The sequence below is a fragment of the Sardina pilchardus genome, chromosome 4 (assembly GCF_963854185.1).
Source record: "Sardina pilchardus chromosome 4, fSarPil1.1, whole genome shotgun sequence".
In the NCBI taxonomy this organism is placed as follows: domain Eukaryota; kingdom Metazoa; phylum Chordata; class Actinopteri; order Clupeiformes; family Clupeidae; genus Sardina; species Sardina pilchardus.
Genome location: NC_084997.1, coordinates 31,396,278 through 31,416,798, shown reverse-complemented (window position 1 = coordinate 31,416,798; position 20,521 = coordinate 31,396,278). Strand labels below are relative to the sequence as shown.

Below are 20,521 nucleotides of genomic sequence, written 5' to 3'. Positions count from 1 at the left end.
AAGACCTGTCTGTATATCTGCTCTACATGGGAAATGCACCGACAGAGAAGGAAGAGGACAACTTGCCAAGTAATTGACCTAAATCTCCATGAGGTAAACTGATCCTGGCGTGTGTAAGAGAGAGGGCCTGGCGTCTCACGCCTGAGATGAAGTTACTTACTTAACACTCATTAAGTGCAGGGCCATATATCTGTCAGTAGGTGTCTCCGGTCCTACACACACACACACACACACACACACACACACACACCTCCTTACCCTCTGTACCATCATGTCACACTAATTGCCAGGCTATTGTAGCTATTGCTGTTGGCACATTTGTTAACCACCAACCTCTTACCTGGCCGTGTGTCAAGGTGACAGCCAGATAGGATACAGGGCTTTCTTCTCAGCCAGGTAGGATATAGTTCTTCTTTGACCTCAAACAGGGCACAGGACCCAATTCTTTCAGACAGACAGAATACTGTTCTCAGGACTCAGGCAGGACTGTTCTCCCAGACAAGTATAGGATGCAGGACTCAGTTCTCTCAGACAGGTAGGATGCAGGACTCAGTTCTCTCAGACAGGTAGGATGCAGGACTCAGTTCTCTCAGGTACACAGTAAAAAACATAGTGTAAATTTTACTCTTAAAGAGTTGAATTTAACTCTGTGTCAGATAACATGTGGTCCCACCCTAAATTAGTGTAAAATTTACTCTGTAGCCAGTGTAAGATTTTCAGAGTTAATTTTACTCTATTTTGTGTCAAAATTAACAATGAAATGTGTAAAAGCATTTAACACTGTGATATTTCTCTACATAGAGTAGTTTCCACTCTAAATAGGCTATTCTTAAAATACACTATATAGTGTATATTTACTTTATTTCATTTTATTTGCAATGAAATAGCAATGTTTTTAACTGCTATAATATAAGACAACACACACCATCAGGTTCTGTAGCACCATTTATTTCCTGATAACTCCTCAGAGATAAAAAATATGGGACAACGTACATAGTGGTGTCATTCTCTTCATTTTCTGCACAATATCCTCCATAGAGGTCACAAAAGAATTAACAGTAGACTGGGCTACACCTGCTGCCTTTAAATCTGAAATGAGAGGCACAACTATGTTCTGACGTTAATGCTGGCTCTGACTCAAGCTCAGCCTCACATGGCTCTTCGGCGGGATTAACATTACTACCATCAAGAACACTTTGACAATGTGGTGGTTCAGCTTCAACAATAACATTCACATAACACTTACTCAGATGCTTCCTAAGACCATAAAAACTATTGAAAAAACTTGAGCGTCCCACTAGGCCACATTGAAGATGAAGAGTCCTTCCCGTACAGAGTCCATGTATTATTTTGAGGTGCTTAGACTGTTTGCTTCACCAAGGACATTGCTGCAAAGAAAGCACCTCATTGTTTAATTTCAAGAGTGCCTAACGCACCATTCTTGCTCGCAACTCTGCAATTCTTGGCGTTTCCTTAGTTTTCCCCACGTCAATGTTGAAAATGGAAGTTTGCAGAAAAGTGAAAAAGTTGTTCAAGACAGGACTGTAAGATGTACCAAACACATAATGGGCCTTGAAGAGCTCATCCAGGGCTCCGACTGAGGTGGTGGCTTGGCAGGGAAGTGCATGCTTGTCGATGGCAATGAAGAAAGAGTGAATGCTGCTTTTTATGGGTCCCTGAGCAAGGAGGTAGGGCTGCCTGCTTTGAGCGATGTTGTCCAGATGCTGCTGCACGCTTGTTCCCGTCTATAACAAAACACATTCAACAACACTATTTATTAGATCAATATTATGAGATCACTCCAATCTCTAAACAATTTAAGGATTCAAGAATTGTATGTCACATGCATAGAATTGCCTGCGTAAAACACATGCAGTGAAATTGTAAGGTTCTCCAGAAGAGAGAAAGGTTCAAATGGAAGAGTGCTGTGTGTGGGATAGGTGCTTGTAGTAGTATGCGGTGTATAACGTTGGTGTGTAGGAGGGTGTGTGTGTGTGTCGTAGAAAGTGGAGTGATGACAGAAATGAGAGATAAAATGTTACAATGATGTTTGAGGGGATGCACGGCTGCAGTGTGTGTGTTTTGGGGGGGGGGGGGGGGGGGTGAGTGTAGGGTAGTGGAGTGTGGGTGGGGTAGAGTTGGGGTGTGTGTATGTGTGTGTGTGTGTGTGTGTGTGTGATAGTAAAATTATGTTTGAGGGGGGTGTGGTGTTGATGGCTGGGTGTGGGTGGGGGCTAGTGGAATGATTGAGGGTATGTGGTGAGGGTTGGAATGATGTCTGAGGGTGTGTGGTGTTAGCAGGGGTTGGGTGGGTAGTGGAGTGATGTTTGAGGGTGTGTGTTTGGAGTGTGAGGTGTTGTTGGCAGGGGTGGGTGGTGGTGGGAGGGATGAGGTTTGATAAATGTCTAGTGTACCTTTAGGAATTTGATGAGGTGATCAACTGCATTAGATGCTGATATCCTCCCTGGCCTCTTTTGTCCCTGTGCAGATGGTGGTAGCAGATGTAGCAGCAGTATGATGGTAGACATGTCACTGTCCCAGCCTAGAGGCCAACCAGTATCAGGTTAACATTATGCCTTAATTTTCCACCATCCTCAATATACTGTATTAAGCAACATGCTTCTCCACATTCAAAGACTTACCATTTTCAACTTCAGTAGTTGTCTCAGCGTTGCGCATCAAATCAAGAAGGTCTGTAGAGGGGACCAGTCCATGGCTTTCCTTAATGACTCCTGCTTTGAAAGTGGTAGGCCACCTCTCCAGGAACTTGTTGGCAGTCTGCTCACCAAACATCAGTCTAAAATCTTGTTCTATCTGTAGTTTGAAAAAGAAAACAAGAAGAAAAGGAGGACAACCTGAGTTAGTACCTTGTGCTACATTTGACAAAATTCAATACATTATACAGTATTCAATGAATGTAGATGCCATACCAGTCCTGGTGTGTCTAGGAACCGTGGAAATACTGAGAAGACCTCTGCTGATTTGTCATCATCATTGACCATGGCGTGGCGGTATATGAAAGTGACTTTCATCTTTTCACGGATGGTCTCCTCATCAGCAGTGTGTCTCAACAAAGCGATAGCGCATTCCACTTCCTCGTCAGTCAGGACTTTGTCGGCAGGAAAGGGTCTAGTACGCCCATGGCCTGGCCCACCCACTTTAGAACAAGACAATTTTGTTGTTGCTGTTTATAACTACACAGTTTTATATTATCCTTTAAACACATTTCACAGGTTGATAATTCCACCTCATGATAAATATTACCTTTAAGAGATTCACTAACTGCTGGACCTCTTTCCTCAGCAGCTTTTCGTTGAATTGTCTTCAACCGCCATGCAAGGTAGCCTGAACCACTTTCTGGATCGTAGTAATGTTCCTATGTATAATGTATGCACAGTGTGATACATTCATATGATCTCTGAGCTTTGGATAAAGGCATCTATCAAATGCATAAATGTAAATGTATATCTCAGCAGTTCGAAGGGAAAATATATTTTAAAACCTTTACTCACATAGCCATTCTGTGAATATGGGTCTTCAAGATATGGAAACAGAGCGACAATCCCCTGTGCATACATCACTTTTACACTCCGGGGCGGAGATGTCCTGGTGTATTCAATAATCAACATTCATAGACAGCACTGAACAACATACCTAAACAATAATTGCAATGTTTAAACAATGTCTCATGATAAAATAATTGATCCATACATACCCATGTGTTTCCGTCATCTCTGCAGTAAGTATGTTGATGAACTGTCTTCTGGTTGAATCTGAAATTGATTTTGTTTTCGCATACTCCGCCATGATACGGTCACCTCCAGGCTTTGTCGTCAAGATTTTTTCAATCAGCTAAGAGATAAAATGTGCAGTATTGTATTTTGAAAAATACTTGGAAATATCAAAACAAATACGATGCACCTCAAATTAAACATGTGAATCAAACTCCCCACACACACACAACTCACAGCTTTTGCTTCGTAGTTGATGCGGCAAGGCCTTTTAGGTTGACTTCCTTCGGCTGCAACTGGCTCCTCAGCTGGGTCACTCAACGAGAAGTTGAGGATCACTGTGTCGTCAGATGCAATAGAGCATGGAGATGGCGTGGACTGAGGGTTACCTGAGCATTGGGAAATAAGAACACAATTACATAGTTCAACACTTCAACTTCAACGATGTGTGTGTAGTGTTATGCAGGTAGACAGCAATTACCAGGTGCTTCATTGGCCAATGAAACCAGGAAAGGTCCATGGAACTCTTTTACGATCTCCTCAAAAACCTCACAGTCCACCTCTGTGTAAGACGGGTCATAAACCTTGATGTCCAACCGTCTGTCTTCAGCGATGTTAAATTTTAGACTCACTAGAGTAAAAGAAAGAAACAGAGCACAAAATGTTCTGATGAGAAATAATTGCAACATGCCACCACTTGACTAGGCTACTTTCAATCCAAATTTAGCGACTTACCTTCTCTCAAGAAATCACCGAATGTTAGTTCAGGCAGCTTGATGTACTTCTGCACTCCTCCAAAGGAGACACGCAGCAGCATTTTCTGTTAAATTTAAATCTAAGGAAGGTTGAATAACTGTTAATATCCATCAAAATATTCTCTAGAATCAGAGCAAAGTCATTAGAAAACGCTAACGGTCTAATAAACACGCACAGACTTATGACAATAGGTTAATTTACAGGGTGCTATAAACTTGTTAGCTGAGATTATAACCTCCTATCTTTCTAATGACGCCATTCAGCAATAATTTGTTGAAATTACTCTCAATGTCTGGTTTCAGACAGGCACAAATTAAGCACGAGAACATAACATCTTGCAAATTATTTCAATTTGGGCAGAAACCACGTTGTCAAGCTAACTTGCTAGCAGCTAACATTTTGGTAGCTACGTTAACCCAACAACTTCAATTATCACTAACCCATACATTGCACGGTATTAAGTAAATAAAGTCTGAAATGTGTCATTTAAAATAATTTCGTCATCAACGGTATTTCTTCTAAGTTCTTGACGTGGTGTTGCAGTCGAATGCATCTGAACTTGAAGTCAGTGCATATTGGTTAGCTAACTAGCATCTATGCATGGCTAACTTAACGATTAGCTAACTACGTCTATGCATGGCTAAATTAACTTCATACGCCTAGTACCATCGTCAATGTATTGCAAAAATTAGTCGTTAGTGGAAACATATCTAGCTAGATGGTGAAAACCTACAAATGTTCAAACAAACTTACCACCGACGATAGGTCTAGTGGGGGAGAGACGATTTCCAAGCAACGTGCCAGCCCGGCCAGCTCAAGCTCCAGTTCAATTCTAGAACTTTCGCGGGGAATCATCACCATGTAGAGTAGATTTTGTCATTGTGTGCATGTTGGACTTAACTCTCACTTTTGACACTACTGTTTGGACGATTTTACTCTGTGTATTGTTATAACTACTCTATCCAGAGTAAAATAGGTTTACTCTGCAATAATGACACTCCATTTTTTACTGTGTAGGATACAGAAATCTGACATCAGAGGTAAGCCATTAAAAATAATCACTATCTATACATACCCACAGACAGACTGAGCCTGTAGATCACCTGATCTGCACACTGAACACTGCACCAGTCAGTTCCTCTTCATTGTTCCTTACCTGCTCCTCCCATAGCTTGCCCTCTTATCTTTTGGTAAAGACGAAATCACCCTACATAATCCATACCCATGAAGCATTATTATCATACCTATATGAGTTGGGCTTGACCCTCAAGGGCGCAGGAGTATTAATTACAGGAGCCATAATTGTTTATTGTATTTTGTGTACTTGTTAAATGGGGTTGCCTTGACCTACTGCAGTGAGGAACCATGTCTCATGACACAGAGTTTGACAAGATTTGGGAAAGATTCTTGAAAGATTGTAGTCTTTTGAGTAATGCTTGAATGAGGGGCATTAGTGGAAAGACTACAATATTTCAAGAATCTTTCCCAGATCTTGTCAAAGTCTGTCAGTGTAAGACAGGCTTGAGTTGTCTACATGATTGCATGTACTGGGAATTTGTAGACTTTCTGGAATGTTGCACTGTGCCTTTAAGAGCTGTGTCCACACAAATCCAGGAAGAATCCCAAGCACACTCCCACAATTATGGTGACATATTTTTGATTATTTATTGATTTGTTTTGTTTATCTACCTGTTGGGGGTTTTGTAAGTCTTGGTTTATTGGTTTGTTTTGGTTTATTGGTTTGTTTAAAAAGAAAGAGTAGACTCAAGTACCACACCCCAGTCCAGTTGGTGGCGGTAATGCATCATTAACGTTAGTTGCCAACCACCAAGAAAAAGAAGAAAAAGCACACTCCCACTTTTTCTGGAGAAACAAAACCTTCCTAACTTTCCTTGCAGACAGGAGGTGTGACTATGAGAAGGGAAAAATGACAAGTGCTTCAGTGTTGGATGAGTTAAGCTGTTCAATCTGTCTAGATCTACTGAAGGACCCGGTAACTGTTGCCTGTGGACACAGTTTCTGTTTGAAGTGCATTAAAGGCTGCTGGGATCAAGAAGACCAGAAGGGTGTTTACAGCTGCCCCCAGTGCAGACAGACCTTCACTCCAAGGCCTGTGCTGGGAAGAAACACAATGCTGACTAAAGTTCTAGAGAAGCTGAAGAAGACTGATCTGCAGTCTGATGTTAAGGCTCCTTCCTATGCCGGACCAGACGATGTGGAGTGTGATTTCTGTACTGGGAGAAAACATAAAGCCATCAAGTCATGTCTAACATGCCTGGTTTCTTATTGTGAAGCTCACATTCAGCCTCACTATGAAGTACCTCGTTTTAGCAAGCACAAGCTGGTGAATGCCACCTCACTACAGGAGAAGATCTGCTCTCAGCATGACAGGATCATTGAGGTGTTTTGTCGCACAGACCAGAGGTTAATCTGTGTGATGTGTTCCATGGACAACCACGACTGGCATAGAACAGTCTCAGCTGCAGCAGAATGGACTGAGAAGCAGGTTAGTGACCCCCTGTCTGTTTCTCTCTATCAGAAACACCATGAGTCTGTTTCCCATTGAATTACGCCAAGTCCTGGACTGATTTGCGGTGATTAAAAGTAAATCAGTTATAGTTATCAGTTACAGTAAATATGCCTGACTGGTTTACAACAGGTTCCTGTTCTGTAGTAAGCTAAATGCAAAGATCACACCCCAAACACATACTGTTCATAATCACATCAACAATGCAAATGCAAAACATACAGTAACTAAAGTACTCTAAATACTATAATAGACTTGTATGTACATCTATCTACACAGAAAACACTGCTGCAGATGAAGGGGGATAGCCAGAGTCAGATCCAGCAGAAGGAGAAGGAGGTGGTGGAGGTGAAACAAGCTCTGAAGTCTCTGCAGGTGACTAAAAAACATGGTGGTTATAAACTCTTTGTTTTGCACTTTGTCTCTCCTCAACAGTCTGTGGAACAAGGCTCCCATTTGTGAGCAATTTTAGTTCCGATTTTCTGTACAGAAATGATGGACATGTGACATATCTGTCATGGAAATGTATCTTTAATGTATCCATTTATGCATCTTTGGATTTCTGTTGGCTGGGGAATCTTTTGCAGATTGAACATGATCTGATGAATCTCCCCCATCAGGCCTTTACACAACAAGCTGTTGTGGACACTGAGAGGATCTTCACTGAGCTGATCAGCTTCATGGAGGAAAAGCGTTCTGAGGTGACCAAGTCGATCAGAGCTCAGGAGAGGGCAGAGGTGAGTCGAGCTGAAGGACTCCTGGAGCAGCTGGAGCTGGAGATCACTAAACTGAAGAGCAGAGATGCTGAGGTGGAGAAACTTCAGCCAATAGAAGACCCCGTTGATTTCATTCAGGTAACTAAGGGTGTTTTCACACCTGGTCCCCATTAAAAGAACCAAACTCAGTCCTCTAAGGGCGCTTTCGCACCACTAGTTCGATTATTTGGTCTGCTTCAGGCAGTGAAATTGTTATTATGTAGCATATACGGTAGACTCCAGTGAGGTCCGCTTTCACACCAGAAAACGAACCAAAAATTGGCCTGATTGATTTTTCCTGTTTATCTGTTTATGTTTATCTTCCGGTAGAAATCGGCGCCAATTTTGACTCACTATTTTGACCTACAGTCTATGGTTTGGACCCCCAGTTCGCGTTCTCACCAGAGGGACCGCACCAGAGGTCGACTTTTGGTGCGGAGTCAAGCGGACCGAGACCTCGGTCTCGGTCCGCTTGTTTTGGTGCGCACCCGAGTGCGATTAATGCTTTCACACCAACGAAAACGAATCGAACTAAGAGGTTTTGGTACGAATGGACCGTTTGGTGCGCACCAAAAGATGTTGGTGTGAAAGCACCCTAAGGATGTTTTCACACCTGGTCCCCTATAAAGAACCAAACTCAGTCCTCTAAGGGTGTTTTCACACTTGGTCCCTTTCAGCCATCTAAACGAACTCAGATCGATGACTCAGCATTTTTTGCGCATATGTGAACACTCCAACCGTACCCAGACCCCTTTAAAACGAACCGAACTGAGACTACCTCGGGAGTCAGAACAAGTGTTCACAATGCCTGGATTAGGCGAACTGTACCGCTGACTTTTTAGCGAACCGTACTGAGACCACCTCCCGAGTGCTGAGTCATCGATCTGAGTTTGTTGGCTGAAAGAGACCAAGTGTGAAAACACCCTTAAGTTACTCTATTTTTCCTGTAGGACATTAGCCTCCTGCATTTTACACATCTGGGGCAGTGTACACACACACACTTGGAGCATTTAAGCTCACCAGGAGCACACACACACACACTAGGAGCACACACACACTAGCTCACACACACACACACACACACACCTGGAGCAGTGAGCAGCCCTTACTCTGGTGCCTGGGGAGCAGTTCACTCACATTGTCCCTTCCAGTCAGGAAATGGATGGCCACAAATCCGATTCCCTACCCAGTAGGCCATGGATGCCCACAGGTAACACTATAGATCTTTAGGCTACTATATGGAAACTTAAATTATGGACTTTCTCAAGCTCATTACAACATGTCTTACAGCAGAGCAGACTCACCTTAGATGGGTAATTATCAAGTATGGGTATTATTAACTTCTCGTATTATAGCAGATACCTTGAAGTAGGGGCTTCCAGGCATACTCTCTTGAAGTAGGGGCTTCCAGGCGTACTCTCTTAAAGAAGAGGCTTCTCTCACTTCATACTTTCCAGAGTTTAGATCAAACAGTTTAGACGGTTAGTTTAGTTTATCTGTAGACATCAGAGGAAACTTCCGTATGGTCTCTGATCTCTTCCTTTGTTTCCCTTTAGAGTTTCCAGTCACACTTCACCCACCCATATGTGGCTAAGGCCCTTCCCCAGGTCACTTTTCAACCACAGTTCCTCTTCAGTGAAGTGATGACACTGGTGGTTCCGTCTCTGAAAAAGAAAACAGAAGAGTTTCTCTTGGCAATAAAAAAAGGTATTATTATTATTATTATTATTATTATTATTGTTATTGTTGTTGTTTTTGTTGTTATTATTATGGCAAAGGCCATAGCTACAGTACCTAGAAGTGGAGACCAGAGCAGGCTTCACATCTACAGGGTGTAGCCAGTGGTTTAGTTTGTGTTTAGTGGAATTCTCTATCTAGATGGCAGGGCAAAATGCCCACTCACAAGTATAAATACTAGCTCAAATGTGGTCACGTTATTGCCATTTTGCCAAAATGTTCAGTTAGGCACAGGCTACTGTATAAAAGACGCAGAACAGTCAGGAACCTGGCAGTCAGTGGCAGCAGTAATGCAACATGACAAAGATCCCACAGCACAGAATAAACACCAAAGACCAATAAAGGTCAACAGACTAAGGGCGTATTCACACCAGGAAGGTCCGTTAGTTCACTTACTTGGTCCGGACCAATTTTTTTTTCTTTTTTTCTTTTTTAGTGCGGTTCGCTTTCACACCGTGATAAATTGCAACCGGACCAGAATTTATAAACAAAAGCACATGTGCTAAGGTCGTTCAACCATTGGCTGGTAAACGTGTAGGTGGGGTGAAGAATAGGAAGCCAAAGTCAAAGTTGGCCCACGTAAATACTACTTTACGTGCGTACTGTACTCGTTATTATCCTAGCAATATAGTTTACAGTTACAGCTTTGCAGAAGTGCTTGAGCGTCAAGACCGTTTGATGCAAGTTTAACAATATCATGCTCGTAATTTTGCATCGACGAAGACGTGCAACAAAACAGCTGAGAAGAGCTCTCATGTGTGTCCAACATGCTAACAGCAGGCCTACGGAAGACGGAACGGGTAGGAGATGCAAAATCAAATTATTGTTGGCAAAAAAGCGTTAGCCCACTGCTGCTTACAGCTGTTGTGCGTCACGGAGCTATCCTACATTTCCCATAATGCGCAAAAACTACGGGAGCTCGTCAAATCCAAAAAAGGTAGATTTCTGTAACTGGGTCGGATCGAGGTCGGTCTGCTTTCACACCATAAACGAACCGCACCAGGGTTCGATAGGAACCGCTCCGAGACCACCTCCTCAGCTGGGTCTCGGTCCGCTTGTTTGGTCCGCACTAGAGTTCGAGTGATTGTATTCACACCAGTCAAAAAGGTCCGAACCAAGCAAGAAACGAACTTGAGTTCGTTTTAATCGAACTAAACAAGGCAGGTGTGAATACCTCCTAAATCTTTAATGTGGCGTGATAATTTAGTAGAGAGGATCTGAGGGATGGTGGCGAGTAATGACATGAACATGTTAAGCAGTTCTAATGAAAATAGAGCAAATGGTGTTGAGTTATTTCAAGATCACTCACTGGTCACACTGGGTACACCAGAGTTGTTCCCCCGTTTGCCTTCAGAATGGCCTTAATTACAGTGATTTTTAGATAGATAGATAGATAGATAGATAGATACTTTATTGATCCCCAAGGGGAAATTCAAAATCTCTGTTTCTTGAGGTCACGAGTACAGTGGGTATGAAAAAAAACGGTAGGCCTACTGGTTTTACCTGGCTTGAGTTGCTACAGCCAACAGCTAGCTGCCAGGCGGCTACAGTGAACGTGGAGGCTCATGAACACGACCTCATATGTAACAGGCTATGGTTTTGATTGTAACTCCTTCAATAGGGAAAGTAAATAACTGGGTGTAAAACTGTTTTGGAGATCACCAGTTCAGATAAAAGGCGAATGCAGATGCATATCGGCTATTCTGATAGTGTTAGTAGTAAAGCAAGGTTTAGTGGAATCCTGGTGTTGCACATGCAAGCAGATTCCTTCAGATGCGCTGATTACTCTTCAACGGAATGAAGGATGTCACTCTCATTGGTTAAACACACTCATAATTGAGAAGCATAAGTACAAAGCTTTTGAACAACGCACCTGGCATCTGGCGACTGAGAAACTGTAAGTAAAGGAAGAGGAAATTACACTGAGAGGGAGTTAAAGAAAATCAGCATGTCAGGTGCAGAAGTGATGTGTAATCTGTGCAGTTCATGAAACAAATGAAAACAACTTTCCAACATACAGTAGGCCTACTTGTTGCTAACATCTTTTGCCTCAATTATGCAACATGTCCATCTAATTCTTTGGCACTAGAGCGTTAGAGAAAACAGAGTAACAACTTCTGCTCCTTCTCCAGTCACAGATTTCAGGCCTGGGGACAGAATCCGAGTGAAGGCTTCCGTTGGAAAACCCAAGTGTAGCTGGAGAGGCGTCAGTCATAAAAGTGTGGGTGTAGTCAAATGTAAGACTCTTTCGGGTTTAATATTTAATCAAAAGTGTGGGTGTAGTCAAATGTAAGACTCTTTTGGTTTTAATCTTTAATCAAAAGTGTGGGTGTAGTCAAATGTAAGACTCTTTCGGTTTTAATATTTAATCTTGTCTAAAATGGTCATGCATGAATATGAGTAAATGAGTATTCACACCAAAAACGATAATGAACTATAACCATAATCATAACGATAAAAGCGCCCACACCGGCCAACAATAAGAAAATTCTCTCCTCATGTTAATGAATGTGATGGCTAGAATATTATGGGTTCTGATTGGCTGATAGCTTTTTATCGTTATCAAAATCGTTCTGAAAGTGATCAACAACGCTATCGTTCTTCATGTCGTTATCGTTATAGCTTATGTGTGAACGTTGTCATTCATATTAACGAGAGCGATATTTGTATACTAGTTATCGTTATAGTTATCGTTCTTGGTGTGAACGGCCCTTAAAGGGACACTTCACCGATTAGCATTAAGCTTTGTATTAGAAAACCAGTCATGTTTTTGAATGGTCGTGCATCATTCCCTCAGTTTGCCTTGAGATGGGAGAAATACGGATTTCAATGAAACCCATGACTAGGACTTCCTGCTTTCAATGATGTAAAATGATGATTTTTACATCATTGAAAGCAGGAAGTCCAACATTGAAATCCGTATTTCTCCCATGCATCTCAAGGCAAACTGAGGGAATGATGCACGACCATTCAAAAACATGACTGGTTTTCTAAAGATACAAAGCTTAATGCTAATCGGTGAAGTGTCCCTTTAAAGCTGATGTAGTTCAGCATCACTGACTCCGTTCTCTGTTGTGCTCCAGTTCTGGGTTCAGCGTACGTCTTTGTCAACTTTCCTGAATGCTCTGACTGGCATGGAGTCCCCTCGGAGATGGAGCTGGTCATCTGATGCATCACGTGGAGTGTTGTTCTGATCATGACTTGAGATTTTATGAGCTCTAATTTGTAAGAAAAAGAGAGATGTGCTGAAGATGCCCGTGTTACATTTCGCCTTGTAAAATGTATATGCCATATTTTGTTCAGCTATTTGCACTCAATAAAGACACTTTAAACACATTTATGACTGTGATGAAAAATAATTTCCCAAAATAATTGGAAAACAAAATGTTTGCTTGAAATATACTTGTACTTGAATAATCTAATGTAGTCTAATACATGTCTTCACAACAGTTAAACCATTAAAAAATAATCACTATCTATACACATACTCATGAACTGAACAAGTGCACCACCTGTGCAGAGATTAGGCTATACAGTAATTTTAGCTCCCCCCTTTTTATCTGGGCTTTTTGCTCTTTGTTCACTGTAAGCAATAATGTAAAACGTTTTCTGCTCTATTGAACAGCATTTCTGCTGCACCTCCTGTAGTAAACAGTAAAGGGGAAAAAACTGATTTGCTTTTTAGTGTAATGTTTTAGAATGTGAACATTTGTGGTGGTTAGTATATTTCACAAAATGTGAAAAATGATCCATTTGGTCAAGTGTGCTTTATAGGTGAGAGTGTGTTAAGAGTTTAGAAAAATCTGAAGTATGGGTAACCGCTTGTTAGCGATAGAAAAACAACACTGTAAATGGCTTGTTTCTTCATAGTCTCCTCTCCTATAGGTTTCCCTTGCAGTATGTCATCTCTGGTTCAGAGTCAGAATCAGCTCTAACTGTGCTTCTCTACTCTTACTGAGGCCTTCACTGGTAACATCCTCAGAGAGACTTCACTGTCAGTCCAAAAGTATGGAAACACTCTCTCAGTGAAAGTGTGTGTGAAAGTGTGTATGTGTGTGTTATTATTTTTTCCCCTTTCCTTATTGCAATGGAACCTTGGATCTTACCAAACTAGATCTAACAACTGGCTCACTCTCAGGGTCCCTAGTGTTCACTCAGAGCTTGGCAAAGCTGCTTTTCTTTTCGATGCCCCTAGCACCTGGAACGCTCTGCAACAAATTTTAAAGCTAGAGCTATTGCCTTCTGCTAATGTATTTAAGCAATTAGTGTCACATCTCTGCTCATCAACTTGTAACTGTTTTTAGTTTTTTAGTTTATTACTTCTTTTACTTATTTTATTTGTTTTATATATTTGTTTTATTCATTTTATATATATATATATATATATATTTGAAATGATATATTTTAAAAAATTAAATGTGTTTATATGTCCCTTCTATTGTTTTATTTTTTTTTTATTAATGCACGACCTTTTCTTGTAAACTCGTCGTCATTGTAAATGAGGGAAACCTCAATGCCCTACGAGTATAAATAAAGGTTTGAAATGAAATTATCAGGGTCAGAGAATGACAGCTCTCCTCTGTCCCAGTCCAGCTGCACTCTGATCCTCTGGAGTTTCTGCTGCACTGTGAGGAGAGTGGAGGGCTGAGGAGGAGAATGTGCTGCATATTCAGCACTGTAATACCTCACAAACCACAGTCCACTCATGGAGTAGTAGTTTCCCTTCATCTGGAGAGACTCTGCCATCACACCCACATCCCACATTGTGTTCTCCCCAACCTCCACATCCCAGTAGTGAGTCCCGGAGTTAAAGCCTTCAGAGCCCAGGACATCAGCATACTCATCAAATCTCTCTGGGTTATAAGGAAGATATTTCTCAACACCCCATCTCATGCTGGTCAGATCCTCAGACAGGATGAGTCGTGGGTGTGCAGTGTTGGGATCCAGAGTCACAGGAGCTGCAGAGAGAAAGAACACACACAAGAGCTGAACACTGAGTGATGTGTGATGAGGATGTGAATAATGGTCATTATTAGTGATTTTAGTATATTTTCACTACTCACTCTCTCTCTCTCTCACACACACACACACACACACAAACACACAGCAGCACTGTCTGATCACACACTAGGCCATAGAGTTTGATCTTCGCTTTTCTTAAGCTCTTGTTTTTGAGCTTCACTCTCATACTTTCTTTCCAACATTTTCTCACTGAACTGAAATGTGAATGACGTATTTTAAAAACAAATTATAAAGTTTAATGTTCATTCTCTTATATACATTTTGATTTATTATTACTATTACTGATTCACGTCACAGCTATAGTTCCGCTCTGGCTCGTCACGTGACTAAATTCAAGATGGCAGCGAACGGTAAACTTTCGGAAGTGACTGCCTGAATAAACCGTCATGTAAGTAAACCACCAGTGCTTTTTCAAAGTTCTCGATGTCTCGTTTTAAATGTCAGGGCCCTCAGAAGTCTACCAATAAAGTGTGGAGCTACTTTGAGCCTCATAAATGGTGTAAAACAGTGATTTATTTGCATGGCTAAGCCGATGCCCGATGCACCCCCATTGAAAACCTGTTGGTAGCATCGGCTAACTAGCGGCAGATTTCTGAGTGCAGGGGGCAGGTCGAGATCAGCTCTGAGACAAACGCTCACACTCGGTATCATGTTTCAACACACTTAAAGGTTGGGTACGGAATTCGCAAAACGGCCGACAGATTTTTAATACATACAAGCTCAAGTCCCGCCCTCCATGCACCAACGAAAGTTATGCGCGAGAGCGAGCCAGGCTAAATGAAATGCCAGCCTGGCGTCTACAGCACTATGAGCTCTAGTCTCCATACAATCGCCCATATCAACCCCAATTACATTCTTTATTCGCCTCCAAAGGGTTGTAGGTAATAGTTCCACAAATCAGACAAGGCAGATGATATTATAGCCTACATTATGGTAAAAGCACCTTAGTCTACCAGCCCTTTCGTTCGGAAATTCTAAAACAACGATGCATTTTAATACACCAAAATAACATTTGATATAGCCTACCTTACATCTTTCAGTAGCGATAGGTGTGTATACTTGAACAGAATCTGGTTTGGTTCTTACCAGGGCGTTTATCTTCTGAAATGTCCGAGTTTAGTGCTGGCCCGCTGGTTCGCCTATTCCACTGTAGCTCCAAGCGGTTAAGTTTCGATTTCATGTTTACAACACTCTTCGAGTCACGGTAAAATGTAATTTTTGCTACATAGCTTATTTATTGCGTGGGTGATTGAGTTTCCGTAGGTATCCGCTGCCTTAGTATGTATAGAAATGAAGTGACACATACAACTTGAGGGGAACATTATGGGACGTGTAGCAGGCCTAGTTTCGTTTCAGCACTGACTCGCGGTCAGCTTTCGTGCTATGTGCACGAACGGGTTGCGCGTGCGGGGGGGGGGGAGGGGAAGGAGGAAGAGGAAGACCGTTAGATTGACAAATGAGCTGTGAAATGATGGTATGGGGTTTAGAATACTATTGGCTGGAGTTTTTCGAGCCCTGCCCGTTCCGCAGATGATTGACATGTTTAATTTCCATTTCAGTGCTTCCAACTCAGTGGCTGTAAGTGGGTCAGGAATAGGATTTCAAGTGATTTTGCAAAAATGACCAAAAAAAGCTCATTCCTTACCCTACCTTTAAGTCAATATCACACCGAAATTCTCCTTTAAGTTATAAGTTGTGTGTTTGATGCAATCATACAGTATCTGACATATGAAGCTTCATTGTTAAATACTACCATTAAATTATGTATATGAATTTCTTTTAATTTCATTGAATTCCAATTTGTAATTGTAATTCTTCATTGAATTGTCAATCTCAATTAAATTCTGAATTTTGCAAGCTGGATAAGGACATTATGACACAATACCATTCTCAGATCACACATACTGTCAGAGACGGCAGACACTACCAGTCTCTGATCACACACACACACACACACACACACACACACACACACACACACGCAATCTTTGATCTCTTTGAATCTCTCCTCATTCCTAACATTGCTTATATGTGTTTGGTTATGTGAAAACAGCAGACTACTCACTGTACTGAACAATTTCCTGCATCTTCTCCCAGACTCTGAACTTCAGGTTACCCAGGTACTTTGCCACATTGATCAGAGTTCCTGAAACCCTCTCTGGATCCTGCAGTGTGCACTGGGCTCTGGAATAACATTCAGGAGTCAGTGCTGCTGTGGGTTTGGGTTCAGAACCACAGAGAAGAGAGAGACAGGAGGCAGATCACTCACCTTTCCACTGTGCTCTTGTAGTTCTGGAAAATAAGAATTGAAAGAATATGTCGGACATCATTGATATATTTAGGTCTTTGTATATTTTTATTCATCATTCATGTGAGTGGCATGAGCAGGTCAACATATTACAGGCAGAGTTTTTTTTTTTTTTTTTTTTTTAATCATTACAGCAGATCTAACACTCATTATACAGAGAGTGGATGGTCCATACCTGCAGGAATGTGATGTCATCAGCTCCCATCTCCTTCTCTATGGCTCTGATGGTGTCTGAAAGAGATGAGATCTCTCTGCTCATCTTCTCAATCTTCTCCTTCATCCTCTGACTCTTCTGCTCCTCTTCCTCCCTCAGTGTAGTTATCCTGGCTGCCTCTTCATCTCGTAGAAACTGGTGAAGCTTCTCAAACTCATGCTTGATCTGCCTCTCTGTGTGTTGAGCCTGAGTCTAAACAAACAAAAAATCTAAAAATAAATGTAACGCAAAGCGGTATAAAATATGACCGTCCCTCAGTCCTGCACATTGTCTCCGCAAAAATAAATCACGCGTGTCAAATTCTTTCTATCTCCTACTCCATCCTGCAACTTTTATGTATGAAAATGAGTGTGTGCATGTGTGCACTTGCTTTTGTGTATGTGTGCTTCTCTGTCTGTGAGTTTTCACTTGTGACTGTGTGGGGTGGGGGTAATGGGGTGTGTGTGTGTGTGTGTGCGCGCGCATGTGCTTGCCTGCATCAAAAAGTACAATTGCCGGCATTAAAAGTACAATTACTTTATCAAATAATCCAGATCTCACCTTAATATGTTCTGCTGTTTGGTCACAGATGAGTTTAACATATCCAAAGGTCTCCAGTTTCTTCTGTAAGGGCTGCAGTTGGATCTTCAGCTCCTCCTGGAATGAATGAACATAATGTCTATGCATTATACACAGTATACAATTTCCACATTCATTTTGCTTTTGCCTTTTATCTCTTCACATCTCTCCCTTGATGCCTAACACCATATTTTCTACATGTCGTGTTGCCCCCATGCTATCACCATATCAGTCCTGAGTCTACACACACACAGCGCTTAATTTGAGGAGGAACATGTTCCGCCACCTCCGAAGTTAGATCCGGAACCTTCTTTATTGGATCCGGCACCTCCTGTGTCACATGAAAAATGAATCGCCTATTTAAAGAAAATTGGGTAAAATTGTTTATGCATAGGTTAATTACACAACATAACAAACTGCAAGAGATTTGCAAAACAGTGGTGACATCAACGTTTAGTTTCTGTTAGAGAACGTTTAAGTTCGCGGGTTAGGGTTTAAGTTCTTGGGTTAGGGTTTAAGTTCTAGGGTTAGGGTTTAAGTCTGCTGTGACTGAGAGGGAGTGAATCAGAGAATCTCAGCTCAGGTCTGGATGTTGTGCAGCAGTCATCAGTTGTAACAGGAGGGTGTAGTGCCATCTACTGGTGCATTAAAGGCATTACATTCCCTTCTGCCATGACTCATCATGAATCCACTACATTATGGGTGAACAGATCAAGATACATGTTTTTTTTTAGAGTCCATCAGCAGTAGGCCTAGAGTATATTCTTACCTTACGATCCTGTGCTACTTCATCCATGGGACTAAAAGTGTGATTTTTATGTTTCTTTGATGCCTGACACAACAAACACACAGGCTGTTTATCCTCCAGACAGAAGAGCTTGAGTTTCTCACTGTGCAGACTGCAGAGCACCTCCGACTCTGCTGAAGCCTTCTGACTTCTCTGCAGTAAGAACGTCTCGCACAAGTTCTTCAAGTGGAGGCTGAGTGGAGGTTTGCCATCTGAAGACTTTGTCCTGCAGCCTGGACACTCTGCAGATCCCTTAGTGTCCCAGAACTGCTGCAGGCACACTTTACTGTACACACTGTGACTACAGGACAGAACAACAGGGTTCGCTGGGCAGCCAGATAATGACGCCTAAAATGCGGCCGCACTGACAACTGTTCATGACTGACAGCATAGACGTAGAGTGTAGGGAGCGAGCAACTCCACCCAATATGCAGTTACATCCTCATTCAGGGAAGAGCGAAAGGGGAGGGAGGTGTTGTTCTTAAAGGGACAGGGCTTACATTTCCCACCATGGTATGTTCTGTGTGTGCTAAAGGTGCATTTGTTAGGTTGTAGGATCCTAATTCCCAGGCTGCCATTCCTTTCAATCATATGTGGAATCTTGATTAGCAACTAAGTGTGGGCCTACTGTCACATGTTTGTCCAAGGTCCACAGAAGTTAGCTTGGACCAGGAAATGTAATCAAATGTATTGTCATGTCTTGATTGATTGACTCTAGTGGTTTCACTACAACAATGGCCTGGGTTTCATACTCATCATGTGATCTCCAATCATGTAACCCCTCTCAATGTCACGAACTGGGTGGCCTGTTTAAGGGAAGTAAACACATTATACCTGAAGTCACCCTGTTGTCAGGGCTTCCACACCCCAGGTACTGTATGTAGTCATCATCCTCTGAGCTGGTACAGTATGTTCATTTTCTGACTGTTTTGTATGATAGCCTAAGTATTCCTTTAACACTTGGAGGTCCAGGGCCTTTTCAGGCACTTTGAGGCAGTCTGCTATACCTTGAGATTTTTAAGTTTTTCATCTAATTAAAAACACCTATGCAAAAGTGGCACATATTCTAGAGGTCCTCCACAAGAATTATATGAGAGTAAAGTGGATGTAATGAAAATATTTTTATTTATTTTTTTTATCATAATTCAGTGTAAACAGAACTATTTAAAAACTATTTTCAAAGTACAAAGGTCAAAGGTCAAAAACACACTATAGATATATCTAGACTTTTGAAGTTTGTACCTTGAAAACAACGGTGTTAGCTCCATAAAAGTAAAAAGAACATTAAAAAAAATGTTATGTAGGCCTAGTTTTACTACAAATGGGAAAAAAGTCAGACTAATGGGTAACTTTCAAATGCAAATTAAGGGCAATGGGCTTTTTTAATGGGCCTGCTGCAGGTGAGAGGACTGAAATCCGAGGATTTTCTTTTAGTGTTTTTACAAAGTGCCATTGATACATTCTCTTTTAAAACATATATGAAACTAGTTGATGAAAGGATTCTAATGGTGCCACTTATATGTTTTGTCACGGCTTTGCCTGGCTCCTCCTCCTGTTTGTCCTACGTCTGTCTCCTACAGGTGAGCTGGGCGCAGGTGTTTGGAGTCGCATTAATTACTTCCTGGTTTGGGCCTTTAAAAGAGTTCTCCCGACGAGGCTGGAGGTCGACCGCCGCTGCTCTGTCTCTCCCGCACCGACTTAGGATTTTGCTTTGCTTATTCATTGCACCTCATACTGATTGCATACACTTTTATTTTCCAAGTTCAACTCCACTACTGACGTTACTTAAACCTATTCTGTTCAATTCTATTTATTTAATAAATCTAATATATATCGCTACTCCGCGTGTGCCTTTCCCTATACTCTGTTGCTTGCTTTGAGCCAGGCTTGTAACAGTTTCTAGTATAAAAACTCACAGAGATTCAGATGTGTGCTTGGAACAGTTTTTCAAATCCCCGGGTAACTTTCATATCATGTATTTAGATGAACTTCTATGTTTGTATGAGTAACTTGTACCTGACAAATAAATTGGTATGTTCTGATCCGCATAGCCTCCCTATGTACTTATATGTTCACATCCAATATAACAGCAGTGTGTGGACAGCACCATCTACTGGTACATTAAA

General features: G+C 41.7%; 3 protein-coding genes across 3 annotated transcripts; 1 reads left to right on the top strand and 2 right to left on the bottom strand.

Moving 5' to 3' along the window:
* Window positions 1-1,005: 1,005 nt before the first annotated feature.
* On the bottom strand, window positions 1,006-4,548 carry LOC134077881 (uncharacterized). The gene is made up of 10 exons (XM_062533522.1): window positions 4,467-4,548; window positions 4,213-4,362; window positions 3,969-4,120; window positions 3,716-3,852; window positions 3,513-3,606; window positions 3,265-3,376; window positions 2,931-3,157; window positions 2,643-2,814; window positions 2,415-2,542; window positions 1,006-1,745 (listed from the first exon to the last, which is right to left on the bottom strand). Exons 1-10 carry the CDS (start codon window positions 4,546-4,548, stop codon window positions 1,428-1,430), a joined length of 1,572 nt encoding a protein of 523 aa, XP_062389506.1. The 3' UTR covers window positions 1,006-1,427.
* A 1,866-nt stretch (window positions 4,549-6,414) lies between these two features.
* On the top strand, window positions 6,415-12,675 carry LOC134078987 (E3 ubiquitin/ISG15 ligase TRIM25-like). Its single transcript, XM_062535151.1, has 5 exons — window positions 6,415-6,993; window positions 7,294-7,389; window positions 7,635-7,868; window positions 9,326-9,476; window positions 12,590-12,675. Exons 1-5 carry the CDS (start codon window positions 6,415-6,417, stop codon window positions 12,673-12,675), a joined length of 1,146 nt encoding a protein of 381 aa, XP_062391135.1.
* Window positions 12,676-14,024: 1,349 nt separating this feature from the next.
* Window positions 14,025-18,788, bottom strand: LOC134078986 (E3 ubiquitin-protein ligase TRIM35-like). Its single transcript, XM_062535150.1, has 6 exons — window positions 18,378-18,788; window positions 17,591-17,686; window positions 17,012-17,242; window positions 16,798-16,820; window positions 16,594-16,712; window positions 14,025-14,464 (listed from the first exon to the last, which is right to left on the bottom strand). The coding sequence occupies exons 1-6, from the start codon at window positions 18,402-18,404 to the stop codon at window positions 14,025-14,027; spliced, it is 936 nt and encodes a 311-aa protein (XP_062391134.1). The 5' UTR covers window positions 18,405-18,788.
* Between the last annotated feature and the right edge of the window lie 1,733 nt (window positions 18,789-20,521).